Genomic DNA, 12,500 nt, shown 5'->3' on the forward strand with positions numbered 1-12,500 from the left:
GAGTGTGTGAGAGTGTGTGTGAGTGTGAGTGTGAGTGTGAGTGTGAGTGTGTGAGTGAGTGAGTGAGTGAGTGAGTGAGTGAGTGAGTGTGTGAGTGTGTGTGTGTGTGTGTGTGTGTGTGTGTGTGTGTGTGTGTGTGTGAGAGTGTGTGTGAGTGTGAGTGTGAGAGTGTGAGTGTGAGTGTGTGTGAGTGTGTGTGTGAGTGTGTGAGAGTGTGTGTGTGAGTGTGTGTGTGTGTGTGTGTGTGAGAGTGTGTGAGAGTGTGTGAGAGTGTGTGTGAGTGTGAGTGTGAGTGTGAGTGTGTGAGTGAGTGAGTGAGTGAGTGAGTGTGTGAGTGAGTGTGTGAGTGAGTGTGTGTGTGTGTGTGTGTGTGTGTGTGTGTGTGTGTGTGAGAGTGTGTGAGAGTGTGTGTGAGTGTGAGTGTGAGTGTGTGAGTGTGTGAGTGTGTGTGAGTGTGTGAGTGTGTGTGTGAGTGTGTGTGTGAGTGTGTGTGTGAGTGTGTGTGTGTGTGAGTGTGTGTGTGTTCCCGCTCTCCCTCTGCCTGTTTTAGAGCTGCTCTGTAAATCACTGACGTGTTTTCTGAAGAGCTCTGCGTGCGGGGCCAGGGCTGTGGGGTCTGCGTCTCGCACAAACTGCATCACTTCCTCTATGGACCAGGAAGCCGGACTGCGGCCGGGGGTTCTGGGAAGGTCCCGCTCCGCTGCCTCGGGCCCCGTGGTAGAGCTGGCTGCTGGAGAGAGGGAAGATCCACACATGAGCGCTTTCACCCTCTGGGGCTCTTCGCCATTTCTGACCCGCAGTTTTAAAAATGTTCAAAATCGTAGCTTCATCAGAATGGTCTGAAACTTGGTGACTTTATTGGTACTTGGTATATGAACACACAACAAAAATGGGGACAGGATTTGAAAAGTCTAAGTGGTCGTAAAAAAAAATAGTCACACTCAGGACCTTCGGGTCAAAAATGACCCCCATAGGAAATGAATGGAGAATTGGCAAAAATACAGAGTTTTTTTGTGCACACAATCTACAAATCAGCCAGAATGCAGAAAAAAAGACTCAACAGTGAAGATCTCTAAAACATCAAGAGTGAAAAACACACACACACACACACACACACACACTTATACACACAAAAACACAATTAGCTTTTGGAATGGCACACGTTAATTTGTGTGTGCGTGTGTTTATGTGTGTATAAGTGTGTGTGTATAAGTGTGTGTGTATAAGTGTGTGTGTGTGTGTTTTTTTTTGTCTGTTTTGCACTCTTGATGTTTTAGAGATTATTTAGAATAATCTATATTTATATACTTATAATTTTCTATTTATTTATATAATTCAAATTATGGTTTTATTAATAAATATTGTAGAATTTTTTTTAAATAATGTATATAATTAGAATATTACTTGTACATGAAATATATAATTATTAATATAATTTACAATGTTTATTTTATTTATATAATTATAATTTTTATTTATTTATATAATTAGAATATTATTATTTAGCCTATTATTATTTACGATAATTATTTATATAATTAGAATGACTTACATTTTATGATTTAACTAATTATTTACAATATCCTATTTATATCATTTGAATTTTTATGATTTAACTATTTACAATATTTATTATTTATATAATTACATTTGTATTATTATATCAAATTATAATTATTTACATTTTTATGATGTAACTAATTATTATTCTACAATATTCATATAGATTTTTTATTTCGCGAATTATTATTATTTACGTATTTATGATTGAACTAATTTACAATATGCTATGTATAAAATTAGATTTTTTAAAAATGATTTGTAACATTAGAATTATTTACATTATGATTTTACAATAATTATTAATATAATTAGATGATTGTATTATTTATATAATTAGAATTATAAACATTTAACTATTAAACTATTTACAATGTTATTTATATAATTACATTTTTTATGATTTTATATAATTAGAATTTTTATGGTTTTACTAATAATTTGTTTATAATTTATATAATTAGAATATTAATTATACATTAAATATATAATTATTTATTTTATTTATGTAATTGGGATTTTTTAAACAATTATTTATATAATTCAGATTTTTTACAGTTTGATGTAAATAGCTGATCAGTGATTGGCTGAAAGGTCATGTGACGCGGCTCACCCTCCACGCGTCTGTGTGTGTGTGTGGGGGCGTTGGAGGCCTGTCGCCGTAGAGATGGGCCGTTGCCATGGTAATACGGGCTGCTGGCGGCTGGCTGGTACTCCGAGGTGCTTCTCAGGGTCTGTGGGCGGGGCGTCATGGAATTGGAGGCGGAGTCCATGAAGCGCTGCTCCTTCAGTAACCCGTTCTCCTCTGCAGGAAGAGTCTCGGCTGCACACACACACACACACACACACACACACACACACTCTGCTGGTGAGTAATGTTGATGCTAAACTGGACCTTTGTAAGGGGATGTGTGTACCTTCTGACGGGTGTGTGTCTGTGTGCAGGAGTTTGGGGGAGAGAGGAGCGCCGTATGGAGGAGAGTCTCTGGAGATCCGCTTCACTGCCCTATTCAGAGACGGGCCGTCCGACAGCATCTCCTCTTTCACTGCGCACACACACACACACACACACACACACACATCAGCACTGCATCACAGCCAGAGACCACTAGTGCCACATGCTATTACAGTGCTTCATTTAAATTAGCTTTTATTTCAGATTTTCAGCTTTCATTGTAATTTCAGTCATTTTTTCTGTGCTTAGGCCATTTTTATTAGTTTAGTATTATTTATATACTATTGTAGTATTGATCAATATTTTAAATTAGGTTTTATATTTTATTTTTTAGTTTTCATTTTAATTTGAGTAATTCTGTTGTGTTTTGTCATTTTTACTGGTTTCTAGTATTATTTATATACCATTGTATTATTTATTAAAATTTTAAATACCATTATATAATTTATTAATATTTTAAATGCCATTATATAATTTATTAAAATTTTAAATGCCATTATATTATTTATTAATATTTTAAATACCATTATATCATTTATATATATTTTTTAAATGCCATTATATTATTTATTAATATTTTAAATACAATTATATTATTTATGAATATTTTAAATACCATGATATTATTTATTAATATTTTAAATACCATGATATTATTTATTAATATTTTACATACCATGATATTATTTATTAATATTTTAAATACCATTATATCATTTATTAATATTTAAAATGCCATTATATTATTTATTAATATTTTAAATACCATTATCATTTATGAATATTTTAAATACCATGATATTATTTATTAATATTTTAAATACCATGATATTATTTATTAATATTTTACATACCATGATATTATTTATTAATATTTTAAATACCATTATATCATTTATTAATATTTAAAATGCCATTATATTATTTATTAATATTTTAAATACCATGATATTATTTATTAATATTTTAAATACCATGATATTATTTATTGATATTTTACAAACCATTATATTATTTATTAATATTTTAAATAACATGATATTATTTATTGATATTTTACAAACCATTATATTATTTATTAATATTTTAAATACCATGATATTATTTATTAATATTTTAAATACCATTATATCATTTATTTAATATTTTATATAAAAAATATAATATTTATTAATATTTTAAATACCATGATATTATTTTTTATATTTTAAATACCATGAAATTATTTATTAATATTTTAAATGACATGAAATTATTTATTCATATTTTAAATACCATGATATTATTTTTAATATTTTAAATACCATGAAATTATTTATTAATATTTTAAATGACATGTTATTGATTCATATTTTAAATACCATTATATTATTTATTAATATTTTTAATACCATTATAGTTTTATTTGATATTTTCAGTTTTCATTTAAATTTTTTAAATTTCATGTCTTTACACTAAAATATCTTCATTTGTGTCTGAAGATGAACGGAGGACTGACGGGTGTCCAACCACATGAGGCTCAGTCATTAATCACACAATTTACATTTTTGGGTGAACTAACCCTTTAAATCAAACCGTTTGGAGCAACACAAAGGTGAGTAGATTAAGAAACATAAGCACAGATCATAATAATATCCGACGGTGATATTGTCGTAGATGTACCTGATTTCGCGCGCTCATAGGTGTGTTGTGGACTGAAGGGCTGACTGCTGAACAGATTATCACACTGCAGGTGTCTACACACCAGCTCCAGGAAGCGCAACACACACCCAGCGCTGGAGGCGGAGGGCAGCTTCACACACCGCGTCCCTCCATCTGTTCGGACTGCAGACACACACAACAATCCTGCATCACTGCGAGCGTTTTAACCATAGAGACAGAGCGTATTTAGGCCACGCCCACACCGGGGGGGAAAACAATCCAACGCTCTCCATTGACTTTGCATTGTGTGAAGCGGCCTCATTGTCATTTCGGACTTATAACAAAAAACAGAACAATGTCTAAAAGCTGATATGTGACAAAGTGTACAGCAAACAAGCTAAAAAACACAGAAATAAGTTTTTATAAGCTGTCGACTCAAAAAAACGAGCGTTTAAGAAGATAAAAGTGGATACAGGCAATACGAAGTGAAGCTTCAGCTGAAGAATGGGGACATTTTGGGATCCTGACACTCAGTGTGTGTATGTGTGCAGTAGGGATGCCGCAATTCTCAATATAATATTGAACCGTTCGGTACGGCATTCACGGTTCAATACGAGCTTGTGAATTGCGGTTTTTCGGTTTTGCATTGAATTAATATTTTTTCTGCAAATTCTATCTCATTTTCCTCCATCCCAATACTGAACAACACGACACACATTCACATCACAGGTTAGTGGTGGAGTTATACTCACGGAACACTATAATTATTCACAATCACGAACGTGCATTATTTGCATGTGTTTTAAAGCCTTGCCGGTTTCATTCGCGTGCGCGGTTTTAACATGCGCTTTTCAGAGCGCGCGCACTAAACGCCTGTCAAACACGTGATTACTGAACTAAGTAGTCGTCTTACTGCGCTAATACTGTCAAATACACACAAGGCTAACATAAACACAGTCGGTTATGTCTAAAGTGAAAGTAAAATCGCGTGTGTGTGTATATTAGATGAGTGCAGGTCTTAAATTGACAGCGGCGCAGCCTATAGTGAACACGCGGTCCTTAAAGGGACAGTTCACCTCTAACATGATGTCATTATTTACTCACTCTAATGTTGTTTCAAACCTGTATTCATTTCTCGATGACAGAATTTTCATCTCTTTAATGTTAATACAACAACAAAAGACAAAGAGAAAATCACTCACTGCTCTTGACTGAAAAACAAATAGTAGCTTTAATAAGAATTAATGTATATTTTATAGTGAAGTCTATGTAGTGTTTTATTTTTACATTTATTCATTCAATTTCATACTTAAATGCTGCTTTACAGCTCTGAGCTGCCAGTGTAAATCTTTATATATATTTATTTTATATTATACTATACACTAGGAATGTGTACAAGGTTTTTCAATTCTTTTAAGTAAAATAAAGAAAGAGTGTTGCAACAAAAAATCTCTTTAACCTCTTGTGGTTCCTGTCGCCTAAGAATAGAATAACAAAAAATGTATGACAAGCCATCAGAACCGAACCGAACCGAAAACCGTGGTTAAAAACTGAGGTATGTATTGAACCGTGGACTAACTGTATTGTTGCATCTCTAGTGTGCAGTAAACATTTTGTCACTGTTAAGTCAAATATCCAAATATCCGTTTTATATATTATATTTACTGTCTCTGATTACGTTCCCTCTAGTGTGCGTAGTTCTCAGTGTAATATGACCCGCGCGCTCTGTCTCAATGGCCTGAATCCACTTTTTTGTACTTAAATGCTCGTTTTTTGGGTCAACAGCTTATAAAAACGTCTGGGTTTTTGCTTCTGGGTTTTGTTTAGCTTGTTTGCTGTACACCTTATCACAAATCAGCTTGTATACATTGTTCAGTTTTGTGTTATAAGTCCGAAATGACAAGGAGGCGCTTCACGCAATACAAAGTCAATGGAGACGGTTTGATTGTTTCCCCCCCCGGTGGGCGTGGCCTTCAGATTATGGGGCGTGTCTCTCGGTCTCTATCCCCCAAACACCACATGGAGGCGCTGTACCTCGGACCACCTCTCCTCCGCCGCATTGGCTCTGCAGGCACCCCAGCAGCACTTTGGGCTGGTAAGCGCAGTCCAGACAGGCCTGAACCGTCTGCTGCAGAACCAGATCCACCGCCTCCGGCCCGAAGTGATCCGGCAGCCTCTGAACCTGCTTCCGGTCCAGATGTGGGCCGCAGTTCCCGTGTTTGTTCACGTACACACACACTGATGGAAACGGACAGGACATGTGTGTGTGTAAACATTCTGAACAGAACTTTATTCATCTCAACATCCACACCGACACCATGTGGTTAGTCTGGTCAAAACATGTTTATGCAAGATGATTATTTTGGTTAGGGAGACTCATTGATTTGATCAAATAATAACATTACTATATAATTGGACTATATAGTCAAAATTCACTATAGTCATTGTTGTTATATACTACAGCCATAGTATAAGATTGTTTGGTTATACAGTCTGATTACTGTTGTTATATAGTCTGACTACTGTAGTTATACAGTCTGATTATTGTAGTTATATAGTCTGACTACTGTAGTTATATAGTCTGATTATTGTAGTTATATAGTCTGACTACTGTAGTTATACAGTCTGATTATTGTAGTTATACAGTCTGATTACTGTAGTTATACAGTCTGATTATTGTAGTTATATAGTCTGACTACTGTAGTTATACAGTCTGATTATTGTAGTTATATAGTCTGATTACTGTAGTTATACAGTCTGATTACTGTAGTTATACAGTCTGATTATTGTAGTTATATAGTCTGACTACTGTAGTTATATAGTCTGATTATTGTAGTTATATAGTCTGACTACTGTAGTTATACAGTCTGATTATTGTAGTTATACAGTCTGATTACTGTAGTTATACAGTCTGATTATTGTAGTTATATAGTCTGACTACTGTAGTTATACAGTCTGATTATTGTAGTTATATAGTCTGATTACTGTAGTTATACAGTCTGATTACTGTAGTTATACAGTCTGATTATTGTAGTTATATAGTCTGACTACTGTAGTTATATAGTCTGATTATTGTAGTTATATAGTCTGACTACTGTAGTTATATAGTCTGATTACTGTAGTTATATAGTCTGATTACTGTAGTTATACAGTCTGATTACTGTAGTTATATAGTCTGATTACTGTAGTTATATAGTCTGATTACTGTAGTTATATAGTCTGATTACTGTAGTTATATAGTCTGATTACTGTAGTTATATAGTCTGACTACTGTAGTTATACAGTCTGATTACTGTAGTTATATAGTCTGATTACTGTAGTTATACAGTCTGATTACTGTAGTTATACAGTCTGATTAGTGTAGTTATATAGTCTGATTCCTGTAGTTATACAGTCTGATTACTGTAGTTATACAGTCTGATTACTGTAGTTATGCAGTCTGATTACTGTAGTTATATAGTCTGACTACTGTAGTTATATAGTCTGATTACTGTAGTTATATAGTCTGATTAGTGTAGTTATATAGTCTGATTACTGTAGTTATACAGTCTGATTACTGTAGTTATATAGTCTGACTACTGTAGTTATACAGTCTGACTACTGTAGTTATACAGTCTGATTACTGTAGTTATATAGTCTGACTACTGTAGTTATACAGTCTGATTACTGTAGTTACATAGTCTGATTACTGTAGTTATACAGTCTGATTACTGTAGTTATATAGTCTGACTACTGTCTGATAGTCTGATTAGTGTAGTTATATAGTCTGATTACTGTAGCTATATAGTCTGATTAGTGTAGTTATATAGTCTGATTACTGTAGTTATATAGTCTGACTACTGTAGTTATACAGTCTGACTACTGTAGTTATACAGTCTGATTACTGTAGTTATATAGTCTGACTACTGTAGTTATACAGTCTGACTACTGTAGTTATACAGTCTGATTACTGTAGTTATACAGTCTGATTACTGTAGTTATACAGTCTGATTACTGTAGTTATATAGTCTGACTACTGTAGTTATACAGTCTGACTACTGTAGTAGTCTGATTACTGTAGTTATACAGTCTGATTACTGTAGTTATACAGTCTGATTACTGTAGTTATATAGTCTGACTACCGTAGTTATACAGTCTGACTACTGTAGTAGTCTCATTACTGTAGTTATACAGTCTGATTACTGTAGTTATACAGTCTGACTACTGTAGTAGTCTCATTACTGTAGTTATACAGTCTGACTACTGTAGTAGTCTCATTACTGTAGTTATACAGTCTGATTACTGTAGTTATGTAGACTGATTACTGTAGTTATATAGTCTGACTACTGTAGTTATACAGTCTGACTACTGTAGTAGTCTCATTACTGTAGTTATACAGTCTGATTACTGTAGTTATATAGTCTGACTACTGTAGTTATACAGTCTGATTACTGTAGTTATACAGTCTGATTACTGTAGTTATACAGTCTGATTACTGTAGTTATACAGTCTGATTACTGTAGTTATATAGTCTGACTACTGTAGTTATACAGTCTGACTACTGTAGTAGTCTGATTACTGTAGTTATACAGTCTGATTACTGTAGTTATACAGTCTGATTACTGTAGTTATATAGTCTGACTACCGTAGTTATACAGTCTGACTACTGTAGTAGTCTCATTACTGTAGTTATACAGTCTGACTACTGTAGTTATACAGTCTGATTACTGTAGTTATATAGACTGATTACTGTAGTTATACAGTCTGACTACTGTAGTTATACAGTCTGATTACTGTAGTTATACAGTCTGACTACTGTAGTTATACAGTCTGATTACTGTAGTTATATAGACTGATTACTGTAGTTATACAGTCTGACTACTGTAGTTATACAGTCTGATTACTGTAGTTATATAGTCTGACTACTGTAGTTATACAGTCTGATTACTGTAGTTATACAGTCTGATTACTGTAGTTATACAGTCTGATTACTGTAGTTATACAGTCTGATCATAATAATTGTATAGTCTGATTACTGTAGTTATACAGTCTATTTATCATGGTTATGATCACCGTTTCTATGTAGTCTGATTATCGTAGTCATACAGTCTGATGATTGTGGTTATGTAATGTGAATATACAGATCAGACGTCAGATGTTGGTCAGTGTGGCAGCATACGGGATATTGGAAGTTGTATTTGATACCAGTAGACACCACAGATGATGGGGATCCCAGGGAAGCGAGTCCATCGCTGGGCATCGGGGTCATGGGCCCCCGGGAGTCCATAGACATCGAGCTCGGGAGGAGTCTGGACTTCCTCTGACAAACATCAACGCACAACACACTTCAGGATTTCACATCGTCCTTCGTAAACACACACACACACTTAAGTTATCGAATGCTACCTTGCTGCCTGGTTTCGGTCCCCTCTTCTTGTATGGGCGCAGGGAAAGCTGGGCGATGGGCGTGGCTTGGGGCGTGGCACCTCCGGGATCTTCGGTGTCCTGGGCCGCAGTGGAGGCGGCCAGAGCTTTCAGGAGCGCGATGGTCTCGCTCTTGGGCCGCCGCCCCCTGATGCCCTTCCGCACGGGGAGCTGGGGCAGAGGAGTGGGCAGGCGGTAGGCAGAGGGCATCGTGCGGCGGGGCGGTTTGGGGGTCGAGGACGAGGACGGTGTAGGACCCGCTTTTGAAACGGTGACTGCAAAAACAAAAAAATTAAGGGAAATTACAATAATAACAATAAAAGTCACACGAGACCAACGTTATCATGGTTAACCCTCTGGGGCTCTTCGGTCATTTCTGACCCGAATTTTTTAAAATCGTAGCTTCATCGGAATGGTCCGAAACTTGGTGACTTTATTGGTACTTGGTATATGAACACCCCAAAAAATTGGGGACAGGATTTGAAATATCTAATGTGGCGCTCACACCGGACGCGATTCGCGCGAAGGTGGACGCGTGTACATTTTGAGTTTACTCGCGCGAATCGCACGTGACATTCACTGCACAACAGACGCTAATTCTCCTCATGGGCGGAGCTTCTGCCAGCGGCTCGTCTCGTTGAGAAATGTCTGACATGGGCTGTGTTTACATGTCTTTTTTTTGTTAAAATCTACTGTTAATGTGTGACAAAACGTAGTTTTAAGACTTTTTCAGTCGATAATGTAGTTGTTTAAAGCTCAAATCAGTGGTTTATTTATATAAAGAGCGCCTATTTGAACATGTGATCATGTGTGTGTGTGTGTGTGTGTGTGAGCTCCAGTGGATCAGCGGCGCTCATTAACCCGGTGAGATCAGCCTTTCCTCGGCCAGTTCTTCTGCCGCTGGCTCTGATGTCTCTGTGGCGGCTCCAGATATAATTCGTCTTGTAACGGCCGATCTTTGGTCTCATGGATCTATAATTTGTTCCCTGGCAAATCGTTTAGGCTGAGGGCAAAGATAAGTTTCATTACTTTATATTTTTAGGCTATAACTGTACGTTGCAGTTGTAACGTTAGCCGACTAGCCCTGACTTTGAATGTTTGAGTGAATTGTTTGCTTTATTTCATGTATAGCTTGTTATACATTACTTATACTTTTGTATTATTGATCATACATAAACTTGCATTTAACAAAAAGAGACTGTGTTGTGTTTCATGTCATTTAATGTTATCACAGTCATAATCATATTGTCTGAACCAGATATTAATATACAGATTTTCTCCTCATTGTTGTCACTACTAGAGCAAGCTCCTGATTGGTTAACGTGGCGCGAAATATCCGCCAAAGTTCAGATTTTTCAACTTGAGCGATTCGAATCGCGCGTTCAAAACGCTCAATTCGCGTCCTTCGCGCCGCCTCAATCGCGCCGCAGAATGCCATTTCGCGTCTCTGCATTGACTTAACATGTAAATCTCTCGCGCGAATCGCGTCCGGTGTGAACGCACCATAAGTAGTCGTAAGAAAAATAGTCACACTCAGGACCTTCGGGTCAAAAATGACTCGCATTGGAAATGAATGGAGAATTGGCGAAAATATGAAAATACAGAGTTATTTTGTGCATACAATCTACAAATCAGCCAGAATGCAGAAAAAAAGGACTCAACAGTGAAGATCTCTAAAACATCAAGAGTGCAAAACAGACAAAAACACAATTAGCTTTTGGAATGGCACACGTTAATTTGTGTGTGCGTGTGTTTTTGTGTGTATAAGTGTTTGAGTTTTTTTGTCTGTTTTGGACTCTTGTATGCACAAAATAACCAATTCTCCATTCATTTCCTATGAGGGTCATTTTTGACCCGAAGGTCCTGAGTGTGCCTATTTTTTTTACGACCACTTAGACTTTTCAAATCCGGTCCCCATTTTTTTGGGTGTTCATATACCAAGTACCAATAAAGTCACCAAGTTTCGGACCATGCCAGCGAAGCTATGATTCTTTTTTTTTTTTATAAAACGCAAGATCCACTGTAGTGGTAAAAATGTGCTATTGCGTGATAAATGCTCAATGTGTCCACCGGATGGCACTGATCTCATTTAAAAAATTGCTTTCATGAGGCCTAGGCTTGACTCTAAAATGAAATACAGCTTTATTAAAATAAAATAAAATTATATTTATATATATATATATATAATTTTTTTATTATATTCAATGGGAAAAAATGGGTCATAAATGAAGAACCCCAGAGGGTTAACAGAAACTAGAGATGAGCACCAATACATTTTGAAATTGGACATCGAGTTAACCATGGAAATTAAACTTTAAAACCTTTTAGCAGCTACAATTTTTGTGGTTCAAACTTCAAATTTGGAACACAACTTAGACATAATGCTTTGATTTTCTAGGAATCTTAGGGCCAGATTTACTAACAGCTGGTGCCAGCGTAAACCTGCCCTTATTGCATATGCATTTGTGGGAGTTTCCCTTTCAGAAACAAAATTTATGTCAGTATTTAAATGAATTATGCAACGTTATTTACTAAGGTTTGCGCTAGTCAATTTACTAGTGTTTGCGCCATTATTTACTGCCCAATAAAAGCACGTCTTAAGGTCCTTTCACACCGGACGCGATTTTGACGTGCAAATAATTCGTGCGATGGTTTTATTTTTTGATCAGCTGTTTGTGTAATGAGAGCTTTCACACCGAACGCGAATGTGCTGAGGCGAAAAAACAACGTTTATTTTTTCCGTTTTCGATGTTTTTTTGAACACTCGCAGCGACAGAAAAGGCTTAAACCAATCACATACAAGGAAACAAAGGTCACGAAATGTCCAGTTGATGTCATTAGCTATTTAATCAACATTAACCTTTGCCAGGAGTCGCATTTCTCACGAGATTACAGCTGTAGTTGTGTTTACAGCTGTGCAGATGCAGATGTGTTTTCCCAC

At 35.9% G+C, this 12,500-nt stretch overlaps 1 protein-coding gene across 2 annotated transcripts in view; it reads right to left on the bottom strand.

The window, feature by feature from the left end:
- LOC307117630 (sex comb on midleg-like protein 2) overlaps positions 1–12,500 on the bottom strand; it is a 60,660-nt gene that overhangs the window by 16,576 nt on the left and 31,584 nt on the right. The window contains exons 8-14 of one of the 2 annotated variants that reach the window (XM_079802600.1): positions 9,542–9,834; positions 9,341–9,455; positions 6,191–6,394; positions 4,178–4,339; positions 2,478–2,606; positions 2,174–2,383; positions 573–730 (exon numbers count right to left, since the gene is read on the bottom strand). In XM_079802600.1, the coding sequence (XP_079658726.1) occupies positions 573–730; positions 2,174–2,383; positions 2,478–2,606; positions 4,178–4,339; positions 6,191–6,394; positions 9,341–9,455; positions 9,542–9,834 (1,271 nt within the window). The remainder of the gene's footprint in view (positions 1–572; positions 731–2,173; positions 2,384–2,477; positions 2,607–4,177; positions 4,340–6,190; positions 6,395–9,340; positions 9,456–9,541; positions 9,835–12,500) is intronic. The other variant, XM_079802599.1, reaches the window with a different exon arrangement.

This window comes from Gobio gobio, assembly GCF_949357685.1.
Source record: "Gobio gobio genome assembly, chromosome: 21".
NCBI classification, from domain to species: domain Eukaryota; kingdom Metazoa; phylum Chordata; class Actinopteri; order Cypriniformes; family Gobionidae; genus Gobio; species Gobio gobio.